The sequence below is a fragment of the Paroedura picta genome, chromosome 17 (assembly GCF_049243985.1).
Source record: "Paroedura picta isolate Pp20150507F chromosome 17, Ppicta_v3.0, whole genome shotgun sequence".
In the NCBI taxonomy this organism is placed as follows: domain Eukaryota; kingdom Metazoa; phylum Chordata; class Lepidosauria; order Squamata; family Gekkonidae; genus Paroedura; species Paroedura picta.
Genome location: NC_135385.1, coordinates 7,574,024 through 7,598,240, shown reverse-complemented (window position 1 = coordinate 7,598,240; position 24,217 = coordinate 7,574,024). Strand labels below are relative to the sequence as shown.

The 24,217-nt window shown below is 54.6% G+C and overlaps 2 protein-coding genes across 6 annotated transcripts in view; one reads left to right on the top strand and one right to left on the bottom strand.

Moving 5' to 3' along the window:
• LLGL1 (LLGL scribble cell polarity complex component 1) overlaps nucleotides 1-2,380 on the top strand; it is a 43,403-nt gene extending 41,023 nt beyond the window's left edge. For 3 of the 5 annotated variants that reach the window (XM_077316154.1, XM_077316153.1, XM_077316150.1), the window contains exon 23: nucleotides 243-2,380. The gene's annotated coding sequence lies outside the window, so the exon portion shown is untranslated. Of the gene's footprint in view, nucleotides 1-201 lie in introns of all 5 variants that reach the window. The other 2 variants (XM_077316152.1, XM_077316151.1) reach the window with 2 other exon arrangements.
• A 901-nt stretch (nucleotides 2,381-3,281) lies between these two features.
• FLII (FLII actin remodeling protein) lies at nucleotides 3,282-24,135 on the bottom strand. Its single transcript, XM_077317100.1, has 30 exons — nucleotides 23,508-24,135; nucleotides 21,537-21,647; nucleotides 20,817-20,888; nucleotides 20,106-20,186; nucleotides 19,670-19,755; nucleotides 18,791-18,952; nucleotides 18,152-18,255; nucleotides 17,876-18,051; nucleotides 17,337-17,494; nucleotides 16,007-16,091; nucleotides 15,658-15,805; nucleotides 15,398-15,531; nucleotides 14,576-14,788; nucleotides 13,697-13,876; nucleotides 12,907-12,989; nucleotides 12,437-12,511; nucleotides 12,181-12,264; nucleotides 11,647-11,818; nucleotides 11,401-11,505; nucleotides 10,725-10,916; nucleotides 10,068-10,256; nucleotides 9,644-9,783; nucleotides 8,701-8,941; nucleotides 7,745-7,899; nucleotides 7,051-7,111; nucleotides 6,024-6,152; nucleotides 5,705-5,811; nucleotides 5,181-5,286; nucleotides 4,600-4,665; nucleotides 3,282-4,160 (listed from the first exon to the last, which is right to left on the bottom strand). The coding sequence occupies exons 1-30, from the start codon at nucleotides 23,568-23,570 to the stop codon at nucleotides 4,026-4,028; spliced, it is 3,813 nt and encodes a 1,270-aa protein (XP_077173215.1). The 5' UTR covers nucleotides 23,571-24,135; the 3' UTR covers nucleotides 3,282-4,025.
• Between the last annotated feature and the right edge of the window lie 82 nt (nucleotides 24,136-24,217).

The following is a 24,217-nucleotide window of genomic DNA, read 5'->3' as shown; positions in this document are numbered from 1 at the left end:
GTTTTTTTTTAAAGGAAATTCAGTTTCCAGGACACGGGCAGAGTTAGCCAATCTCTCCTCACTTTGCGGAATTGTGGCTGCAGCAAAATGTGTCATCCCTGCTTGCCTCCACGACAGATTAAATGAATGCTGAACAACAGTTAGACAGTTAGTTAGGTCTCTCTCTCTCTCCTCTCTCTTTACGTCACTGTTTCTCTTCAGGATTTGCAGCAGTCTTGCTCACGGTTCTGTTCCTTTGCCAGGGATGGCCACACAGTGCTTGGACTCTCCTTTCCCCCCGCATCACGGACATAAGACTGGACTTGATCGGATTTGGGCTGTCGGACAGAACTCTCGACCCCCACATTTTCCCTTCTCTGCAACCTTTTCCTCTCATTTTTTTTTTTTTTTTTTTTTTGCAAAGACTCGTCACGTTATTTTCCTGACACCCGGACTGAAATCAGACGCCCAAACCTTCCTTCGGTACTTCTCATCTTTTCAAGAAAAGGATGCCACCGTCTCCGGGACCAAGATGGATCCCCCCGCCCTCCTCCCTTTTGCAAACACTAAAAACTCTGCAGTTTTATACAAAGCAAAACACGGACACGTGGGAACAGCACGGCGTGCGAGAGAGGGAATCGCGGCTAGCACCAAAACCCCACCGAGAGAGCATCAGATTCTCGGCAATGCATCAGCAGTAGACTTTTTATTGGGGGGGGGGGAAGGGTGCTTAAAATGAACCCCGTTATTTTTCTTCTTTTTCCGCTGCCCTGGCACGCCGGACACTTCCCCGGCGCCTCCTCGATCCGGTGGCCGGACGTTCGTTCCTTTTGCTGGCTGATCCCGTAGCTTGCGTGGGGCATGTTTACACATTTGCAGTTCCTCTAACCTGTTTCTTACAGCTTAACTCTGCCCCCTTCTCTCCCCCCTTCCTCTGCTAACCCAGCTAAGCTGCGAAAACCGACCCTCGGGGAAGATCGCCGGGCCTTTCCGCCGAACTGTGACTCGCGGGGAACTCCTCGGACTTGAAGATGAACGCCTGCCGGCCCCGATTTAATTTTTCCGACCCCCTTGGAGGGAGCAACTGGCCAAGCGGTCTTTGTTTTTGTGTGTGTGGGCGAGCGTGTGTGTCTCCGGGGTGGTACAACTGGGCAGGAGGCCTGGAACAAAACAGGACAGTTTGGCCCGATACCCTTCAGTTGTCCCCTAATAGGTTTCTTTCCCGTTGGCGCGGTGGGCTTTTAAACCTCCTGTCCAGCTTGCCCCCAAGTTCTCGTGCCCCTGCGGTCCCCCCTCGACTCTTGGCTGCCTTTGGCTTTTCACGTCCGGGAGATTTGAAGGGGGTTAGGGGCTACGGGACGGGTACCTTCTCAGAAGCCGTTTCTGAGCCCCCATCACTGTTGCGGTGGCTTCTGGGTGAAATTCTTGGAACCGTTCTCGGACGATTTGGGGAACGGGCCGAGGGTGACGCAGTGGCCTCCTTACAAAAAAAATCCGCGGTGGTATTTTTTGAGAAAGGGATTTCTGCCGTGGTGAAAATGCTTCGCCAAGGGGAATCGGCTGAAGTTCAGGAATGGCGTTATCTGTATTTGAGAGTTTCCCCGTGGTTTTCCTGGGGGCGGAAGGGAAAGGGGGGGGGGGGTCCGTCTCTGGCGGGAAAAGCCGGCAGCTCGGTCAGAAAAGGTGGGGTGGGAACATCTCTCCCTCCAGCCTCCGAGCTCTCCTGTAATCCCCCACTGTCACATTCCCATGCTTGAAGCTGAGGATTTTCTTGGATTGCGTTCCTTGTTGGGGCGGGCGGGGAAGGCGAATTCGTGCGGAGGAACCTGCCCCCCCATGGCGCGTTTTGTCAGGAGCGTATTTTGGATCACAGAGGGCCTTTTCCCTCCCCGTTTCTGCCCCCCAACTACAAAATGGCGCCCAGCATTGTTTCCCAAGACCCGCTGAATTTCGGGAGTCAGCTCTTTGGCTTATGGGTGGGTTTTGCGCCCCAGTTTTTGGGTCCAGTTTGGGATGTCTCTCAAGAGCAAAAAGAGGAGGGGGTTTTTTTGGGGAGGGGTCAGAGCCAATTCAGATCCTTAGCAGGACACTCTCGAGAGGTTATTTCGGTACGACTCGTGTTTTCTGCTCTGTGCTCGTGCGCGGGAGTGAATCAACGACGGGAGAAGAGTTCCCTAGCGGCCACGTGCCACGTGTGTCTTAATTTCTCCCCTCTTTCTTTTCGGCCAGGCCTCATTGTGGACGGGCGGGAGAGGGCTAGTTCCCCCGGTAGAAGGCTCCCTCCGGGAAGAAATTTTTTTTTTCTTTTGTCGTCGTTCCGGATCACGATGGATTTAGCGTTGTTTAGTTATTAATACTGGTTTTTAATAATGGAAAAAAAATAAAGCATTTAATATCTAAAGCTCGCCTCTCTCCGGTTTTATGGGAACGGGGGGGGGGGGCGGGGAGCGTGGTGCGGTATTTGTGACTTCTTTGGAGGACACTCTCGCTGGAAAGCCACCTTTTGAGTTCTCCTGGGCAGAGGAGGAGGGGAAACATTGCATGTGGGGAATGAAGGTCTTTAATCCAAGTGCTACGGTTTCCAAGTTCCAGGTGGGACAAGGGATCTCTTAGGTGACCCCCAGATCAGTTCCCCGGGAGGAAACGGCTGCTTTGGGAGGTGGGCAGGCCCTGCCTTCTCCAGCCCCCAAATCTTGAGGTATTCTTCAATCCAAATCTGGCAGTTCTCCTTGGGGAGAAGATTGCAAGATTTTGCAAGGGAGATCAGTGGCATGCCTAGAATATCCCCACCGTAAAACGAAAAATCGTACATATGGGACAAAAACTGTCTTGAGAATAGCAACTCTGCTGGAGAACATCAGAACCCCCAATTTACCGGATATTATTCCCGTATTAAAACCACGGGGCAAATTTGTCTTCTTTATCCAACTGCAGTTGGAGCTCTTCCCGTAACCCCAGCTTCTAAAAACAAGTCCCACTCAAATGTTTTGGCCCCGCAGTTCTCTTTTGCACAAAAAGCGGTCACTAAAGCATGCACAGGAGACGGCTCGGCCAGAGCCTCCGTGTGCAGCCGCAGTCTACCCCAGAGTGCCGTCTCTCTGCTGCCGGCCCTTGGAGGCGCTTCGGTGACCACGGGGCCTGTCGTGGCAAGGTAGCAGAAGGGCAAGGCTTTTCAGAAACAATCCGTCTGCTAAGAACAGCACAGGCTGCAAGGGAGTCTCCTCGGCATCCGTTAGAGACACCCGAGAGTCAAAAGGACAAGATATGAAAGAAGGACAGATGCACTTTTCGTGAGGCTGAGATTTCGTGAAGATCGCATTTTATTGGTGTGGTACAAAAGCACACAGTCGCGGGATCTGAGCAGATGCGTCCCGGGGTGCTCAGAGGGTGAAAAGCCCACCACCGGGGTGAGGTACAGTTCTTGCAGGAAAAAAACACTTTTTACTGGAAGAGCGGGTGAGAAGTGGCCGTCTCCCCAAAAGGGAGATTTTTTGGCCTGCCCTGAAAGCCGACCAGGCGATTTGCCCTTAAAAATCCCCGTGTGCTATTTATTCTGTCGGCTCAAACCAAATTAGGGGGCTGTGTGAACTGGGAACCTGCTTTTGTGGTCGGCTGAGGATATTTTCGGGGGAGGTACGGGCACACTTCCTCTAGAAACATTTCCCATGCGCACCCCCCTTCCCAACCCCCAAAATCAAGCCTCTCCGGGACAGAATAAAAGCCAAAACGTGTGTTTGGTGCAGAATAAAAAAGCCGTGCTTTAAATGAAGAGGTTCCCTCTGCTTCCCCTTGCTTCAAATGCTTTTGTAACAGAATTAAAAAAAGATTCCCAAGCGATGCCTACTTCCTCACACCAAGCCGGAGCACAGGAGGAAGAAGGAGTGAAATTGTTTGGCTTTAGACGCTTTCCCTTTAAAAGGGGAGGGGCTGCTGCTGGCCCCGCCTCCTACCTGCGTTTTGTTTGTGGTTTATATAAGCTGGCTGTCCCGTGCTGGACACAACACCCGGCCCACCCCAAAGTCCACCGCCCCGGTGGAAGTTCCCTTTCAGGCGGGCGGTTTCCGGAAGACACTCCAGGCGTGGAAGCAGCGGGTGAAGGCGGGTGGCTCGTTCCCTTTTCGGATAAGGCGGAGCTTCCGGGGGCGGGAAGGGTCCTTGGACCGCATGTGCTGGATGTAGACCTACGGAAGGGGAAGCCAGACGACGGTGAGGGCAGGGGCGGGAGAGGCCACGATCCCCAGGAGCAGAAGCTGGGGGTCTCTGACCCACCCCCCAAATATCTCCACTCTCTTCCCACATCTTTATGCCGCTAGGCCTCTGCTGATCCCGAAACAGTGTGGTGGAGGAGCTAAAAGGCTGGGCGAATTTGGGAAACCCCGGTTTGAATCTGCCATGGAAGCCTGCCTCGCAGGGTTGTGAGGGTAAAATAGGGAGGAAGAGGAGTTGTTTTTTTATACCGTGCTTTTCAAAGTGTCCATCAATCGCCTTCCCCTCCTCTCTTTGCAAGAGATACCCTGGGAGGTTGGTGGGGCTAAGAGCTCTGACAGAACTGCTCTGTGAGAACAGCTCTAAAAGGACTGTGCCTGGCCCAAGGTCACCCAGGAGGGGCAGGGAGCTTACCTGGCAAGCTTTAAGGCTCAGCTTGATCTCCACTTGGCTGGTCTGGGTTCCGACCCACATGTACACCTGTAGGGCAGAGTCACACACAAGAATATAAAGTGAAGCACAAGTTGCAAGAGGTAAGAAACCGGGCCAAGGCCGATGGTTCAAGACCTGGGGAAATGTGTTTTATTGCCCAGTGAAATTGCCCCAAATTGCTGAGATGTCTTGCCACTGAGATGCTCTTCAGGAAAAGGCAAAGAGCGGTGATTGTCCCTGCAAGGAATGGGCGTAATTTCGGCATTGGAGAGATTACGCCAACCGGATGCTGGGACATTGTAAAGATCTTTGGACTCCTTTTGTAGACTGACCACATGGAGACAGGTAGTAATTTTCGGAAATTCCACAGAGTTAAAATATATTTTTTACCTGGCCAACTTTCAAAAACAAAACGAAACCCAGAGCTGTAAACACCCAAAACAACAAGGTACGTATGACTTTTTCGACCCCCCCGATTCCCCCCAACGCTGGCCATTTCTCTCCTCCTTCACCCCTCCCCCCCCCCCATCCAGCTGCCTTTTCCTCCTCAGTTTCGAACTCACCTCCCGCCCGTTGTCCAACAACATGATATCGTCGTCGGCAAGGTCATCCTGGCAGAAGTCGGAGCACTTTTCCGAGACGGCGAAATAACCCTTTTCGTTGGAGCACCTGGGCGGGCGGAGGAGGAACCGAAAAGCATGTGGTGAGGGAGGGGCGGTTCACATGGGGAGGGGCATTGATTGGATTAGCATAATTCCGGCTTTGGGAGACCCGGATTCCAATCACGGCTCTCCTGGGAAATCTCACCCATGACTGTGAGATGGTTCTGCCTTCTCTGCCTCCCCCGCCTCACAGGGTGGTTGTGAGGCCAAAACAAGCGGAAGCAGCTTGGAGCAGTGTAAAGCGGGGTATAAATTCAACAACGACGTGTTTTAGGACCCACAAACTTTGGAACTGAGCTTGAACCAAAAAGCTCGGTATGGGAAGGAGGACAGGAAAGCCGCAGAATAGGGCACGGATTACGACCCGCAGAGGGACCACAAGGACCAGGGTGCAGAAAAGCAGCCGTGGAAGAGGCGGGTCTGACCTGAAGAGCCGGGAGTACTTCATGTACTCTGCGTCCCCGTCGTAGGGTTTCTGCGTGCCGATGCCGACCCAGAAGAAGTTTTCCGGCTCCTCTCCTTCGTTGATCACCTGCAACCGAATGAGAAGTTGGTTTGGGGTGGACGGAACGGGGAGGGGGGGGGGAGGTGGAAGAGAAGCAGTGCCCTCTGGGTAGTGAAAAGCAGGGGCCTAAAACCCAGCTTTTCGTCTACGGTAGGAGTCAGATCCACCATAGAGGTTTCCTCCCCCAAGTGCCAGAGCGTCGCCCCATGCGGAGCGCCCCCGAAGCCATCGGCCCTCACCTGCTTGCTGTAGGAGTCGTCAAACATATGGTTCATGATGTCCTCCGCCAGCTTGGCTTCGTCTGGGTCGGCGGCTCGCCCCACCCAGGTGTAGACGATGCCCTGATTGTCGGTGCTCTCAAAGGGGACCTGGGAAGCAGAAGAGACGGATACGGTCGTCGCAAGGGTTTTAAAAGGCAGGGAGAAGGACCTCTGAAATGACGGAATGAAAAGGACGGATTTGATTTGGCACCCTGCTTTCCTGGCCAATGAGACGCCAAAAGAGCTTACCTCTCTTGACTAACAACCCTGCAAGGTAGGCTAGCTTGAGAGCGACTGTCCGTAAGAGACAGCTTAAAAATTACGCGCCGTGCCTGTTTGTTTACACTTAAGAACCTCAGAAGAGCCCTGCTGGATCAGACCAGGGAGGGTCCCTCTAGTCCAGCATCCTGCCTCACAGAGTGGACAACCCGCTCCTCTGGACAGCCAGCCACAGGGCAGAGAGGCCGAGGCCTTCCCCTGATGTTGCCTCCTGGCCCTGGGATCTAGAGATTGATTGCCTCTGAACGTGGAGGTTTCCCTTCGCCACCATTTATTTATTCAAAACATTGCTTTCCAACCAATTCAGGGGCCCCCAAGGCAGTGAACGTGGCAAACATTAAAAAAAAAACATTTACAGCGCCGACGCTTGTAAATAAATTTACGGAAACCTGTTCCAATCTCAGAAGCCAGAGAAACGCAGCCGAGAAAGACCAGCTGATGAGAAAATTCTTGGCCCCTCTGCAGCCTTGGCAGAAGCAAAGATAATGCCAAATAAACTATGCCGAAAAAGAAACCGGAGAGTTCTGCCCAAATCTACCCCGGTCAGAGAGTTCGGCGTTTGGAATAGGTCTGGACAGAACCTAGGTCCTTCCCCCCCCCTACCACCACCTTTTAACTCTGTTGAATTCCTAATTTATTTGAAATTTTTAATTCGTGCTCACGACCCTTGGGGAAAATCTGCTGGTGGCAGAGAACTGAGGTCACGGCCGGCCACCGGTCATGTTACCTTCAAGATGAAGCAGAATTCCGCGTTCAGCAGGCTGGAATCGGTGTTGATCTGGATGCAGCTGCAGAGGAGGAGAGAGAGGGATGGATGACCTCTGGCACCACGGGGGGGGGTGCGGAAGGTCATCCCTCTCTGGGGGGGGCTGGTTGCAAAGAGTCCCTCTCCCCGCCCCCAGGCCAAGATCCCCCCCAGCTTCCCACCCCCACAGATCCCCTCTGCCTCCCCACCCACACACTGCCCCAAATTTACCCCTCAAAGCAAATCCCCTGGCTTGCTATTGGTAAAAAACATACAGCAGATGACTGGCTAGATTTCCTTTCTGCCCCAACAGTCTCACTGGTATAAACCGTCCCCTCTCGGTATCCTCACACAACCACCCTGCGAGGTAGGACAGACCAAGAGACTACAGCTGCCCCAAGGTCACAATTCCTGTCCCTTCCTCAGCCAGGGGGGGCTTTTCTGAGCTGCCCAAGGGCCTCAAACTTTGTTCTTTCACTCCACTTGGCCCCTTTTCCAGCTTCAGGATTTCACCCGTTATAGTACAGCTGACGGTAAAAGCGCTCTGCCCATGCTCAGAGGCACTGCCATCATCCCGCAAGTTGGAAGGCCAGTTCCAGGTCTAATGCTCTGACAAGCCAGGTTGGAAATTCAAACGCCTTTTGGGGCGGAGGGGAGAGGCCTGGGTGGACCGTACCGGGAGCAGAGGGCGCTTCCGTTTGTCCGGATGTGGTAGAGGCTGGGCTGGAGGTTGGTGTCCCGGGCTTTCCTCTTCCCCTTGTGGACGATGAACTTCCGCTTGAAGTGGGAGAGGAACTTGGGGTTCTCCTGCTGCTGGGTCATGCGGACGACCTGCGGAGAGGGATGGGAAACATAGTGCGCTATGCGCCGACACCGGCCTAGAAGCTGCATGGTTGTGCTCAGATAAATCGAACACTTTGGGGCCCTCAGGTTAGGAAGAAGAAGAGCTGTTTATTTTGTACCCCGCTTTTCACTACCCGAAGAAGCCCCAAAGCAGCTTACAAATGCTTTTGCTTTCCTCTCCCCAACACAGACCCCCACCCCCCAGTGAGGTAGGTGGGGCTGAAAGAGCTCTAAGAGAACTGCTCTCCAACAACAGCTCTAAGAGAACTGGGGCTGGTCCAAAGGTCACCCAGCATGTGGAGGAGGAGTGCGGCATCGAACCTGGCTCTCCAGATTAGAGGCCACTGCTCTTGAACCACCATGCTGGCTCTGAAGACATTTTGGATACTATTCTGGCAGCCAAGACAACTTCAACAGGGCAGCAGAAGCCAGAAGGGGGTTATTGAGGGGATGCTGGACTGCATTTTCCAGCGGTCAGTGAATTTGAGTGTGTGTGTGTGTGTGTGGGAGGGGTGTCTTTATAGTTCCATGCCCTCCCATCCCTTTCCGGGTCCCGCAAAATTAGAAGAGATTGCACAAAAAGCTAAGGCAGGCGTTAAAAGGCCTCTCTTATCCACAGGCGAAGAAAACCCGACCTTTCTGCATGGAAGGGGATCCCAATTGAAACAAAAAAGGAACGCAAAAACATTCCAAGAGGACGAGCACCCCAGGGTGCCCCCTGCAGGCCAGTGGCCGGAAGAGGCTTCCACCCAGCGCTCCCTGCGATTCAGGCCCCTTCACGCCACCTACCTCCAGCTTGCCGGGAAAAAGGCTCTCAAATTTCTTCTGGAGGCTGAAGGTGAAGGTCAGCCAGCCCATGTTGGAGGCCTCCCGCCCCTGCCAGAAGTACACCACGCACTGGAAGTCCTCCTCGGGCTGCTTCTCCTCTTCCTCCTCCTCTTCCTCCTCAGCGGCCTCCTCCCCTTCGGTCGCCCCCTTTGTCCCCTTCTTCTTTGCTTCGTCTTCTTCGTTCTCTACAGGCACCCAGTACCTGAAAGCCAAGCGCAGAGAGCCTCAATCATCCACTTGCTCCTACGTCCAGAAACAGCTTTGGGAAAAGCACACCAGCTTCGAAGTACCAGAAATTGCTCCCGGTGTGCACAGGGGAAATGCTAAAGCTTGCTTTGATAAAACTGCTCCCTGGCTGATTAGCTTTGACCACCCATCTGCACCCTTCTTCTGAAACTGCGCTGGTAGAGGGAAAACACACCGGCTTCAAAGTACTGGAAATTGCCCCCAGTGTACAGAGGAGGAATGCCAAAAAACTGCTCCCAGATTATTAGTCTTTGCCATTCATTGGCCCCTGCCTCCCAAAACAACACTGAAAGACCAAAAACACACTGGCTTCAAAGTGCTGGAAATTGCCTCCGGTGTGCCAAGGGGAAATGCAAAATCTTGATTGGGACAACTGTTCTTCTGGCTGGCCAGCTAAATAATATCTGCTCCCCAGCTAAATAAATGATTTTAAGTCTGACATTAAAAATAACAATACTAAAAAATCAGAACATTTTAATCTTCCAGGACCTTCTTCTCCTCACCTAAGAGTGGCAATCTTCAAACACATAAGCTGGGTGACCTTGGGCCACTCACAGTTCTCTCGGAGCTCTCTCAGCTCCACAGATCTCACAGGATGTCTGTTGTGGGGAGAGGAAGGGAAAGCGGAAGGAGAACAGGGAACGGGAGGATCCTTTACCGGCACAAGAAGACATAGCAGTCCTGGGTGTGGAAGTGCCCGAATTCCTCCTCTGGCAGGCGGGCAAATTTCTTCCCTTCCAGCACGAAGCCTTCCATGCCGTCCAGGTCTTCGTTCCATTCTTCCATAAGCTGTTCCGCCTGTCCCGACATGGAGAAACGGGGACATGAGCATCATGGCAGGAATTGGTAACCCAAGTTCCGGGGCAGAGCAGCATTTGAACCCACAGCGCTCTGGCTGATGCAGACACTTGCGTCGTTCCTAATTTTCGTAATCCTGGGTTTACCGCGTTGATTATTGGATTCCCCGAGGCCCCTCCCCTCCTCAAACCCCGCCCTCCTCTGGCCCCTCCCCCAAATCCCCGGCTGTTCTAACCCGGAGAACTTTGGTTTCCTCCCCTTTCCTCCCCACCCCGTGGGCCTACCTCGCTGAGGGGCATGGGGGGCTGCCGGGGGAGGAAGAGGGCCGTCAGGTCGGCCTTCATCTGGTCCTTCTTCTCCGCGTCCTTCTGCACCTTGCCAGAGAGGCCGCCCACCTGCTGGACCGCCTCGGCGTTGCGGGTGTAGTCGACCTTCAAGACGTCGTCCCAGTTCTTGAATTTGGACTTGAAGACCTGCCGGGGAAGGGAGAGCGTGGCCAGAAGGCCTCTCGGCCCAGCCTGGGAAGCTGAGCAAGGTTTGCGCTTGGGTGGGATGTGCCTGCCTTCCCCCCACGCAAATTAGGAATCCCCCCACGCCCCCTTTGCGAGAGAACGCTCCGGTGCATTCCTTTATCACGCTGTGACAGACCATTGCTTAAAAGCAGGGAAAGATCTGGTTTTTATACCCCAAAGGAGCCTCAAAGCAGCTTTACAAATCCATTTCCCTTCCCTGCGAGGTAGACGGGGTGAGAGAGCTCTGAGAGAACTGCTCTGTAATAGCAGCTCTGTGAGAATTCCCCATTGACCCGCACCGTGCAGGCCCCAAAGGAGTGAATGAACTCCTCTCCAATCTGGTCCTCCTCCTCAGTGTCTTTCTGGGCTTTTCTGGAGAGACTTAAAGCTGAAGGTAGCTCTCGAACTCAGATCTCCGGGTCCGCCCACCTGGCATTCGGTGCCCTCCAAGTTGCGGATGACCAGGGCGTGTTTGGGGCGGTGTAGCATGCTGCACAGCTCCTGGCCCAGCTTCAGGGCGGCCGCCCGCACCAGGCGAGGGGACTTGTGGCCGATCCAGATGAAGACGTCGGACCAACAGTCCAAGATGTAGACGGCTTTGGTGTCCAGTAAGCTCTGGAGCTGCAAGAGGGAGAAAGCAGATGGACGGGGGGGGGGTCTCTCCTGGAGGGCCAAGACTGACCACAGTGACCCCTAAAGTGCTCTGAAAGGTCCACGGACTTGGGAATGATGGGGTTAGATGCCGGGGATTGAACCGGGGACCTTCTGCCGGCCAAGCAGATTCTCTGCTGTTGCGTCACGGCCCGGAAAACCTCTTGTTCGCAGACTCTGACACCCAGAGGGGCACGACTAACAGGAATTTATGGAGCCTGGATTTCTCCTCCTTCCTGCACCCGTCTAACAATGCGTCTCGTGACCCCCGCTAGCTTCTTCCTCCAATCCTCTCTGCCCTGCAGTTTCCGCTTGGATCTGCCACTTCATCACAGCACCCAAGTCCTGCCCTCGAAATCTCTCTGAGGAAGCTGGGGGGTCCTTCCGAAGGCTTCCACAAAGGACCGGCTACTTCAGGGGCGAGGAGAAATCTTCCAACCACCTGACGGCTTACCAGCCTCATCTCCGGGAGTAGATCCACGCTGGGTCTCTTCTTGTGTTCGACGGAGAGCTTGTAGTTGATTTGGGGCAGCTCCAGGTACCCCAGCCCCAAGCCGACCTGTGCGGGAGGGGAAAAGAGGTTTGCAGGGACGAAAGCAATCAAGGTGCCCAGCCATTCTGGGGAAGGCCTCGGCCTCTCTGCCCCGTTGTCGGCCCTCCGGAGGAGCCAGTTGGGCATCTCTAGACTGATCCTGCCCACCTTATAGAGCTTGGGTCTGGGGGCCTTGAAGTCCTCTGGGACATTGGGCTTGATCTCTTCCGGCTGCCCCCCGAGGACGTCCCAGAACTCGGCTGTCTCCTGCGTCTGGCTAAGGAGGACGATTTCCGCTTTCCCTTTACGCTCGTTCTTGTTGATCTTCTCCGCAAAGAGCCTGGGGGGGGGCGGCAGAGGGACCGGTTAGGGGGCCGATTCCCGGGGAGAAGGGCAGCCTGCCATCTGAGGGTCTCTCTCTTTTTTGAGGGGGGGAGGGGGTTGCCTCTAACATCTTCCACAAACACACCGAAGGACTTGTGTGCATCTCTTATTTGGGAGGCGGGGAGGCGGAAAAGCAAGAGGCGGAAGTGGAGATTTCGGCTTGAGGGGCAAGACGGTTCCGCCCCCGTGGAAGAGCTCCCGCATTTCCGCACGTCTTCTGCCACTCGCAAACAGCATCTCAGCCAGGGTACCGCTGGCCAGCTTGTACCGTGGGGCAACCGGGTGGAGGGGAAGGGGAAAAGCCACATTGGGGCTTACCTGGCTTTGGTGGTCCCGCTCAGAGTAGCCTGGCTGCCTCTCCAGATGTAGATCTCGAGGCCGTGGTCCAGCAGGAAGACGAACCTGAGAAAGACCCAAAATCGAGTGGCTCATGGGAATTGTAGTCCCTGGACATCTGGAGAGCCACCGTCTGGCCAACCCTGGTTTAGATTATATTCGAGTTTTGGAAACTCTCCCCTGACCATGACACATCTGGAACTTCTGGGGCCTCCTTCCAGAGGTCAGAACTGCTTACCGGGGGTCCAAAGCAGCCGCCTTCAAGGGCACCGGTTCCAGTTTGATATTCTTCTTGCCGTACACCCGATAAAGCCTGCGGCGGAAAACAGAAACATTTTCCTGACCGGAAACTGCCATTCAAAATGGAAGCTGCAGGAAAAGGGTGTATCGCTAGTTGAAAACCCTCCGTGGACTGAGATCGGGGTATTTGAAGGAGGTTAAAGGGCACCAACCTGGAGGTTAAAGGGCACCGGCCGGGAGGTTAAAGGGCACCGACCTGGAGGTTAAAGGGCACAGGGAGAGGCCTGCCTGGCTGTCATCCATCAAAGAAGAAGATGAGAAAGGGCCTTTTCGGTGGAACGAGCTCGTGAGGGCTTGTCATATGGCCCTCAGGCCGACGAAGGCGGTTTTATTAAGGGCTTGGTTAGGATAGCTACCGCCCATTTTGTTTTTGACCTACCCCCCAGGCTCCAAGGCGTCATTCGTTACCTGGTGATATACTGAGTGTCTTCCACCGTGAAGAAGCCGCTGGCCGAGCCGCCTTCGATGTACGAGATCTCGTGGTCAAAGACCTGCCAAGCAGCCGTAATGATTTTAAAAACGGCTAAAGGTCAGTTACAAGGTGGATCCGCGTTTCCCCTCCCTGCAAAAGGACCCCACTCAAAATAGAACCGGTGCCCTGACACAAGCCCAACGCAGTTCTCCGATTCTATGAAATCCACCCATGCCCGTTCCTCTCGTCGCTGCCGTTCCCAAATATTTTACAGGGTTCTGAAGGGCAGCTAGAGGAAAGGCTGCTGTTTTTTAGCCAAGGAGGTGCCCGGCGTTTAGTGCTCCCATCAATTCAGGCTTCTACAGCCCGTGTTCCAAACACTTCATGCCTTTACTTGCAAGAACCTGAACCCAGGGCCCTTTGGGGAGAGACTGTAGGAACGGGACGTTGAATGTGGTCGTTAAACTGCGTGTGACCCGTTTGTGCGCACAGATAAAATTAAAACGCATCCCTTGGTGAGCAACGAAAGAAATCTTTAGTTGAGAGGCATGCCGACCGAAATAGATCAATCAACTAAAAGCTTGGTTGATTAATCTACCCAGGTGGGCAGCCCTAATTATCCGATGCAAAAATGGCTCTAATTTACATCCGGCTTCTCCCTTCCTCTCCTAAACATGCAGGGCTTGTTCTTTAAAGCTGCGTGACCAGAGTGAACTCTGAGGACAAACCGGGAGGGGTCAGCATCGCCCCCCAGACAAAGACCTCCCTCCACAGGTGGGCCTTTACCTGGCTGAATTCGTCGCTCTCGTCCCCCATCTCCTCCCGGATGGTCCGGCACTCGGCCCCTAGGTAGTTCCGCAGGTTGACGGCGTGGATGGCCGCACAGGCCTTCTTATCGAGCGTAGATTCCTGGCCGATCCAGTAGTAGATCTCCCAGTTCAAGGCACCGTTATCATCTAGCAATGTCTGGGGAAAAGACATTTCCTGAGTCAGGCTTCGGGTTGAGGGCATTTTCCCCTCCCTGTCCAGGTCTGATTGGCTAGTGACCACAACGTCATGGACTGGACTGTTTAACATAATGCTCCCTCCCCAGTCCTGGCTGACAACACAGAGCTACCAATGGGAACTGAACACCATAGAGGTGAGGGGTAGAGAGGCTCTCCTGCTGTGCTCCTGTGGCGTGGCATACATACCAATTAAAACTTTGTTTAATTCTCGTATTTTTCTCTCTCACCCAGATACGGTGGATTGGGAAACTCGCATTCAGCCCCAAAATTTGCTTGCTTAGATATTTCTATCCCACCTTTAGGCACCCAAAGTGGCTTAAAAGCATCTTTCTCTGTTCTAATCCGACAACGGCCCTGTGAGGTAGGTCAGGCCAAGAGAGAGTAAAAGACCCAAAGCTACTCAGCACGGCTTCCAAGGGTTTTGAACTCGGGTCTCCAAAATCCAAGCGCAAAACTCCAATCTCAATGTCAAATCTCTCTCTTCTAGCCTAAACTGCCCTTGCAGGACCACAGAGGTTAAAACGAGACAGCTGCCCAGCGAGAAAACAACCAAAGAAAGTCCCAGGCTCAGAGCTCCCTCGGCCCTGAGTTCGAGAGTCTTCCGCTGAAGAACTTCCGCCTCCCAGGCCACCGGACCCAGCCGAAGGCTCCCGCTTACCTTCAGGACGATGTAGCAATCTGCCTCGTAGAACTTCCCGTGGAAAGTCTCGTCCACCATGACGGGCACGAAGTTCTCGATCTGCCAGACGGAGACGCCCGGCAGCTGCCCGACGTCCTCGGTGAAGAACTCGGAGTAGTTCAGCTGCGGCTTCTCCAGGCTCTGGTCCCAGCGACGGGTCTTCAGGTCAGTGTACTTCAAGTCCCCGTTCTCCTAGTGGGGGAGAGGCCCAGGGTTCAGCGTCGCGCGCGGGGGAACGGACCCACCATCTTAGCAGCATGGTCCTTTCCGCCTGGCACAGATCCCGTGCGCAAGAATTTGCAGTGGATGCACTCTGCCTGGCCCAAGTGAAGCCCACCCTTGTGAAGACCCCGCTGGGGGACCTCTTGAGGGCCCCTGGGTTTGGGCCACCGTGTGCCACAGAGTGTGGGACTAGATGGGCCATTGGGCTGATCCAACATGGCCTCTCTTACGTTCTTTTATCTGGGGCAGGGATGCTCTCCCCCTTATACTTGGGGGGGGGGCACAGGGGTGGGGGCTTCTGGAGGCCCTGCTGGTGGACTTCCTGATGGCCCCTGAATTTTGGCCACTATGGGACACAGAGTGTTGGGCTAGAGGGGCCATTGGCCGGATCCAAGATGGCTTCTCTTACGTTCTGTCTAGGGCAGGGATGCTCTGTCTCCTGGGTGTTTAAGGGGCCACAGTGCTGGACTGGGTGGGCCCTCGGCCTGATCCAGCAGGGCTTCTCACACATTCTAGCACGGATCTCCAGCAGGCCGCCCCTGGCACCCCAACGCCCTGTCGTCCCCGGGGAATCCCTACCTCCATCTTCTTGTTCTTCTCCTGCGCCACGTCCGACATCCCCTTCAGCACCTGCTTCGCCTGGTCGTCCTGCGTGGAGTCTTTACGCCGGCGTAGGCGCATCTTCCGAGCCAGGGGATCCTTCGGGCTGCTCCCTGGAAACAGGATTCGGGGCAGGGGGAGAAGGGGGACCAATGACGGGGCGGCTTATCGATGAAACCGCAAAAGGCAGCTCGCTCCACGCAAACCACGGACAAGCCGTCGAGCCCCTGCAAGCTCACCTGTCCCGGCAGCTGCCACGGTCGCCGGAGAGGCGCCGGCCAGCCGGAGCTGGTTCTGCAGGGAGAAGTCGATGTTGTACCACTCGGAGGTCCGGTCCACGGGCTTGGGGGGCATCACCAGGCTGGGGTTCTCGCGGACGTCCAGGATCTACGGGAGGGAAAAGACGGAGAGGCGGCGAACGTTCAGATCGGGAGCGGAGAATTCGGCAGAGTGAGTGATCGGAGGGAGGGGAAAGGCATAGGGCTTCAAGCGACCCCCCACCACCCCGAAGCGATTTTGGCCTCCCCCTGGAAGGACCGAGGAACCGGATTCTCTCTCCCTGGGCTCGCTGCATCCCGAAAACCTCACCTCAATATCGGTCAAGAAGTGCACGGCTTCGGGCAGGGTGACCAGCCGGTTCTTGTTTAAAACCAGTTTCCTGAGCTTGGCACACCTGGGGGGAGCAGGGAGGGAGAAGGATTCAATGATGAACACACACAAAGGTTGAGAACTGCCTCAGCCCAGGGCAGTCTATCTGTGCCTCTACGCTTAGGACTATCTGCTCTGACTGATTGAAGGGGTGAGGCAGGAAGAGGTCTATTTTAACATCTGCCCTGCGGGGCTCTTTAACTGCAAAGAGAAATCGGTCTGGGGAACAGCCCTGGTCTCTCAAAACGTCGGTGCTAAATGTATTTGAGGGAAGGGGTGTTTATTATTATTATATTATACAAGCAGGGGAGAAACCTAGAACAAGAAGCAGTTTAAAAACGAGGTAAAAATGTGTTTGTGAAGGCGTATAAATGCGTTACGCTGCAGAAATAGAATGAGGACAAGTTTTGAATAGGAAGGGGTAAGAGAAATAGATTTTGAGCCAAAGTATCACTGAGATAAATAATTATTTTTTTAAAAATTGGGAATAATGGAAGTTGGGGCAAACGGGCAGAAAAGACGAAATATGGAACCTAGAGAAATGAAATTCATATATGTGTAAATTATATTGGTTATGAAATTAGAAATTTAAACTTGAAATCTAAAGAGCCCCAAAGGAAGCAAGATTGTATTTTGCAGAGGACATTTTGGGGATTATAATGAAAGGGCATCTTTGGGATGAAACTCTCTTCCTGATCTATATTTGATCATTGAGAATGCTTCTTGATATATACGATTTGAAATGTAGCCTCCCTTTCTTTCCTTGTATGCCTTATATTCCGCTATTTTGGGGGGATTTAAAACATTTTTAAAAATGAAAAAAAGAGTCAGCGCTAAAATCATCCACGCAGAATCCAAAAACGGGAACACACACGAGAAAACAGGCCCTAAGTCAGAAAGCGGCCCTGATCTAGCCCTGAGGCCGACTGAGCAAGACAGGCCCGATCCACCCCTTCTTCCACTTTCTCGCCGGGTGTTCTGGAAATCCCAGACTGCAGAATATCCATCAGTTACGCAATTTCAAGGCTTTTTAAGAACTGCTCTTTCCACTGTGCGGAACAAGCCTGAGAGACATTTCCCCATCTGCTTGGGGTGAACGGAGCGCCTCGTAGAAGCCCTCACTTGGCCTCGGAGGAGCTGGACACGATCCCTAGGAGGTTGCTTTGGGTTTTGAATCGTGTCCCGCGTCTCCGGACCGTCTTTTGAGCCGAGGGCCTCCGAGTTCCATCGGAAGAGGTTTCCGCCCTGGCTGCTGTGGGCTCCCACCTACCGGCAGAGGCTCTCCGGGATGAGTTCGAGGTTGTTGTTGGCCGCCATGAATTCTTCCAAGCTGGCCAGCTTCCCGATGCCCGAAGGGATGCCGTCGAAATCCAGCTTGTTGGAATTCAGGTAGAGCTTCTTCAGTTTGGTCAGCTTGCAGACGGCTGACTAAGGGGAGGAATGGGGCAAAAAGGGAAATTAACAGGCGGAAGAGGAAGAGGGGGAAAGAACTAGGCCGGGTTGATAGTCCCCCTCCTGCCCGAAGAGAGAGCTTTCCGAAGCAGGGATTTGGAGCTGAAAGAACAGACAAATTTTTCAGACAAAAAAAACCCCATGCATTCATGCGGACGCTCAGCACCACTTCCCGTCTCCGGCCGAAGCCCCGCCCTCTCCACTTGAAGCTCCGCCCAGCAGCAAAAAGCCCCGCCCCTCGTTTCCCGACTTGCACCCCTCCGTCCCCACATGCACTGGATCGGCCCATGTGTCAATAGACCCCGAGGCATGTGGGTCAGTGAGGACAGGGGCCGCGCGGCGACGGAGGCCACCCACCGGCAGAGAGGTGAGCTGGTTTCGCGAGAGGTTGAGGGTCTCCAGCCGCGTCCACTGGTCGATGCAGAGGGACAGCTCGGCGATCTGGTTGCTGCTCAGGTTGAGGCGACGGAGGTTGGACAAGGTGTAGAGGCACTCGGGGACGCGGCTCAGGTCATTGCAGGAGAGGTCCACGTCTGGGGACACAAAGGGGAGGCGGTCGCATGGGGGGGGGGAGTGCTCTCCGCGGACAGACCCGTTCCGCACAGGGCCGACTGCGCGTGACGCGGCTCCTACCTGCGAGGTTGCTCAACCCTTCCAGGCTGGTGGGCAGGTTGCTCTGGGTACGCTGCGTGTTCCGGAGGTGGAGGGTCTGCAAGGCGAGCATCGCGGGCAGTTGTCTTGGGTTCGAAAGAGGGAAGAACCGGTAGCGGGAAAAGAAAGGGACAGAGAAATCCGCTGATGAGCGGGCAACAAGCAAAAAAGAGGTCCGAAGGCCGCTTTGACGGAATTCTGCTGCTTGCTGCGGCAGACCCCGATGTTGCGGGTGGGCAAACAGGTCAGGGGATGATGGGACAGATTGCTGCTCCCCTCCAGGCCTTTTCAGCCTCTCCTGCTCCTCTGAGCACGCTTCCTCCCCGCCTGCCTCCAGGGCAGACACAACAAACAAACAAAGAGCAACAGTTAGACAGTTAGTTAGGATTTGCCTCTCGCCTCCCTCTCTTCACAAAGCTGTTTCTCTCCTAAACAGAACTTTATTCCTTTACGCTGGCCTGGGGCTCCACTCTCATGCGACATTAAACTCTGCCAACAAAAAGGCGGGATAGGGAGGACTCCAAACAAATTTCCCGCCACGGGCTAGAGAACCTCAAAGCAATTCCCTGGCTTTGAATCTGCACTACAGGCGAACCCCGCTCACACCTGCCCTCCCTTTACCTGAGCTGGGCGTGCAGGAGCGGATTGTTATTCAGGATCAGGGTCTGGAGGTGCACCAGGCGCCGCATTTGCGGGGGGAGGCTCTCCAGTTTGTTGTCGCTGAGGTCCAAGTACAACAGGTCCGTCAGGTTGATAAACAGCTGGTTGGGGATGCAGTCGATGCTGCGGGGAGGAAGGGAAGAAGGGGAGGGTGACCAGACCGACAGGCAACGCCCTCGCGAAGAGACAAGTTATGCGCTGGCTCGAGGGCGGCGACGGGGACGGAGAGAGACACACCGCACAAGACGGCGCCTCTGGGTTTTTTTAATCGGCAATTCCCAGCAGAAGGCACCACGTGGGGAGACCAATTTCAGGTGTGTGGCCATGTTGGTCTGACGTTGCAGGAGAAAGTGTGAGTGCTTGGAAACCTGCAGAGCTTTGTTCAATGCAGGTAAGATTTCGTGTGGAGGCTCAAACTTTTCTCCCAGGTGTGAAAACAGAGACATGGGCATGATTCTCACGTGCGTCCTTTTTCCCTTGCAAAGACAAGTTCCGCAACCTTCCGGACGCTTGAAGGAATTTTCTTAGCCTTGGCTCGCAAGGGTCTGGCCGAGCAGGGGCGTCTCACGTTCCCTCCCACGGCCCCCCAAACGGTTGGCCACTGAGTGAGGCAGGGTGCTGGATGGACTCTTGACCCGATTCATTCAGTGCTGGGCCACTTTGCAGGGCTGTTGTACGGAACCAAAGCCTGAACGCTGGACGTGGAAAAGAAACCCACCCTCATCTGTTGATATGCCCATTTTACAGAGCCAAATAGAGCAATTCTTGATTTTGGATATTTTATTGTGGGTGTTTTTTGCATACCTCTCTGAGGCAAAAGACCAGATTTGGCTCATTCACCTGTTATGCTTCAAGTTGAGCACCAGCATATTCTTGGCGTTCTCCAGCTCCCGGGGACATTCGGTCAACTGGTTGTAGCTCAGGTCCTAGGACAAAAAAACCCAAAAAACCTTCTAGAACCGCCTTTAAGGCGACCCACCCAAAATGGGAGCCAGATGCAGGTGTGAATTTCCAGCAAGCTGCAGGGGGTTGGACTAGATGACCCCGCAGGCCCCTCCCACCTCTGAGATTCTAAGACAGCCTTAGTTGCAGCTGTCTTTGAGCCATTTCGGGATTTTTAAGCACCCGCAGGCCTAACTGGAGATTTTAACTTGTGGTTTCTTTGCCTCTTTCTTATCCCTGTTGTTTTATTGACCCCACCAGCTACACGGCAGGAAATCTACCAGGGGGGAAATCCTGAAGGGATCGCTTGCAGCCTGTCGAACCCAAAACATACCAGCACAGAGAGATCGTCCAGCTGGAAGATGTCATCGGGAACGCCGCAGTTCTTCAAACAATTGGCCCTCGCGACAATGGCCTGGGAGGGTGAGTGAGAGACGGATGGAGATGTTATATAGAGGTGGCAGAACATCTGCTTGGCGTGCAGAAGGTCCCCGGTTCAATCCCCAGTGGCATCTCTAGTTGGAAGGACCGGGCAGGAGGGGATGGGCAAGACCCCCGAGAACAGCTCCCAATCTTAGGCCGATTCATCTGTGTATTGGGGAGGGGCTGTGGCTCAGTGGGGGAGCCTCTGTTTGGTGTGTGGAGGGCCCCAGGTTCAATCCCCGGCCTCTCTAGAGCCAGGTCAGAGGCAGCTTGAAAGGCCTTGGACAGCGGCTGCCTGTCAGAGTTGGCAATAGCTCCCTTGACCAGTCTAGGGCATCTGCTTTGAATGCAGAAGGTCCCCTGGCATCTCCTGACACGTCAGGGGTGATCCGAAAGATGTTTGCCAGAGACAGGTCCCCCTCCTTCCCTTTATCCTCACAATAACCCTGTAAGGTAGGTCATGCGGAGTATGTGCGATTGTCCTAAGGTCACCTGGGCCTCCCAGACCCTTGAATTTTGTGCTAACCACTGCGTTATGTAAACGGAAATAGACCATTGATTTGGGGCGGGGGCTGGATTTTGGGGCTGCGTGACATTGTGAGCCATGGGGATGGACTCTTACCCGGAGGCAAGGCAGGCCGGAGAGCTCCCCATGGAGCGTGGTGAGGCTGTTGTGGCTCACAGAGAGATGCTCCTGTTTGGAGACATGAGACAGACACACAGTTATCAGCACAACGACCCTGCGGGGTAGGATGATGCGGTCAGCCCAAGTCGGAGGACATGGCTAATTGCTTCCCGAAAACAACAAGCCAGTTAGGAAAGGTTGAGGGGGGCTTGGCCTGTTGAGCCTGGAGAGGAGACGACTGAGAGGGGATCTGATCACCATCTTCAAATATTTAAAAGGCTGCCATATAGAAGATGGAGCAGAGTAGTTCTCTCTTGCCCCAGAGGGATGGACCAGAACCAATGGGATGAAATTAATTCAAAAGAAATTCCGTCTAAACCTCCGGAAGAAGTTCCTGACAGTCAGAGTGGTTCCTCAGTGGAATAGGCTTCCTCGGGAGGTGGTGGGTTCTCCATCTTTGGAGATTTTTAAACAGAGGCTGGAGAGCCATCTGACGGAGAGGCTGATTCTGTGAAGCCTCAAGGGGGTGGCAGGTGACAGTGGATGAGCGAGAGGGTTGTGAGTGTCCTGCACAGTGCAGGGGGTTGGACTAGATGACCGAGGAGGCCCCTCTCAACTCCGTGATTCTATGAATTCCACCGGCTCAGATTCTCTGGGCCTAACCTCTGCCATCTCCCAAGCAACCCCCCCCCCAAAAAAAATAATGAAACCCTTTACCAATTTCTGGAGGGCAGACAATTCCTCGGGCAAGTAGCACAGGCCCGTCCGGTTGAGCTTGAGCCATCGCAGGCTGGTCATAGACTTCACATGCTCCGGAAAATAGCCTCCCTTGAAGGACGACAGGGGAGAAAGGAGGTCAGGCCGGGCGCCACTCAAGAAGCATGGGATTGTGTGTTTATCCACCAAGTACCCGGATCGGACGCAAAACAAGTCCAACAGTACAAAACCCTCGAGCCCCAGGCCTCCCAATACCTCTGGCCGTAAGAGCCCTTCGGGGGCCTGTGGCTATTTGGTCACTGTGGATATTTGGCCGGCTTGCTCACCAAGGCACAGCAAGGGGAGGTGAATCACCGTCCCCGTTTTATAGATACCTGCCCCGTCCCAGGGGATGCCGTGAAATGTCAGCCATGACAGCGTTCCCAGATGGGGGAGATGTGCAGAGGGCGAGAGGTTTTCCTGTCTTAGCGCATGACTGGCACTTTCGGGAGGAGTCACTTCCCACGTGCAGTTCTGGCGCTCACAAAGACACAGCCGCAATCCCACCCTAAATAAACCGGAAGTCCTCCCGGATGCTGTCCGCTTACAAAGTGGAATCAGACGTCCTGGCTCCCGTTCTCCATTTAATGCTCACAACAACCCAGCGGGGTAGGCGAAAACAGGCAATTGCCCTAATTGCAAAAAGGGCAGAGGGCGTGCAAATCTGCCCCTCCCTGAGCCTAGAGATTGCTCCTGGCCCCGCAGCCCGACGGCTCTCTTTACCCACGAGCAGCCCTCAAATGCCAGGAGTCAGATCCGAAATTGCTGGTTGGCAAAAGCCCACGCCTATTATTTGACGAGACAGACCGGTCTTAATTTTCAATTTTTAAGAAATGTGGTTTTATCGTCGCAGACTGCCGTGGGGAGGGGCAGTATAGAAATCAATTTAATATTATTAATGATGTTAAATTAATTTCCATACTGCCCCTCCACAGGGTGGTTAGTATTATTAATAATAATAATTAATAATAATAATAATAATAATAATAATAATCATGATTAAATGCTAAGCCCACAGCACATGTACCATGCACCCATTTCCACCCACCCTTCCTGTCTCCTCCCCCCCCCCACTGCCTAAATTGGGGCTGTAAGCTATTTGGGGCCGAGGGGGTCTTTATTTAGATTGGGCACACAGAAACTTACTCCATGAACAAACCAAGCGAATCAATTTATTATTCACAAGTCCGCATGCCTGGCTATTAAACGTACATCATTTTACGGCCCACGGGGTCCTGCGCATGGAACCCAGCCTTCCCCACCGTCCCGCACCTGCCAGATTTTTGTCGGACAACACACAAAAGTATAAGACAAGGAGAATCCGGTCTCAGAGCGGTGTCCGGCGACTGCAACCAAATTTAAGAAGTGTTCTCCCCATGCGGCCAAGCCACGGGGCCCATGCGCAACATGTGCGGGTTGCACAAAAGGGCCCAGGTCGAGAGCCTCTTAAATAAACAGGGACAATGTGGGATTTCAACCACGCTTTCAGGGGGACGTGGGTCAAACTCCAAAGCGGAATTACTCAGCCGGCAGAAGTGGCCCGTCCACGCCTTTGCTGTCTTAAAACTTTACTTGTCTCTAGCAAAAACAGAATCCTCTGAGGATGCCAGGCTCCAGGGGGGACCTGGGGATCCCCTGGAAACAGGGACGCTTTGGAGGGCAAACTCCCTGTCGCCGAACCCCCCTGCCCCGTCCCCAGGCGCCACCCCCAAATTCCTCCGGCTCTCCCCACCGAGATCTGGCCACCCTCGTCTCCCCCGGGAGCCCCGGGAGATCCTGGAAACCAGTCGGCTCCTCCAGGTTTGCCCAAGAGTTCTGCTTCTCCCCCAAAGCGACAAGATCCCGGTTCCCGGCAAGGGGGGCCCCAAAAAAGCCCTTTCCCCAAAGGGGCCCCTAAAAATAGCCCGGGAGGCTAAAATTCGCCCCGCTGACCTTGAAGTCGTTGCCGCTGAGGTCGACGCCGCGGATGAAGGGCAGCACCCCCGTGGCAGCCATGCCGCCCCCCCACCGCCACCAGCCCCGCTCCGGAGTCACTCCGCTTCGCCCGCACTCGGCGGAGGGAGGGAGGGAAGGGAAGGGAAGGAAGGGAAGGCGGCGGGGTGGGGCCCTCGGCGCGCCGCAAGCAAACTTGCTCGCCCGCCAGCCCGCCTCCTTTTAACCCTGTCGGTGGCCGGCCTCCTGCGCAGAGCGGGGTGCCAGCCGCCCTCCCGGGGGCGCCGGGAGGTCGATCCCCGGGAGTTTCAACGCCGCTCCAGGATACAGGGATCGGTCCCGCGGGAGGGAAGGGGAGCTTTTGGGGGGGTGTATGGAATTGGGGCACACTGAGCTCGCTGGGGTTGCCAGCCTCCAGGCGGGACCTGGGGAGCGCCCGGAAGGACGGCTCTTTCCCAGAATACAGCTATGATGGGGAGGGGGGGTAGGACATTGGACCCCACTGCGGCTCAGACCAGGGATGCCAGCCTCCAGGCGGGACCTGGAGATCGCCGGGAATGACAGCTCCTTTCTACAGCTTCGAGGGGGGGGGGGGTCTAGGGCGTTGGAGGGCACTGAGGACCGGGGATGCCAGCCTCCAGGCGGGATCTGGGGGACCCCCTGGAATTGCCGCTCATCTCCAGTCTCCCTGGAGGAAGGGGCTGCGGGGG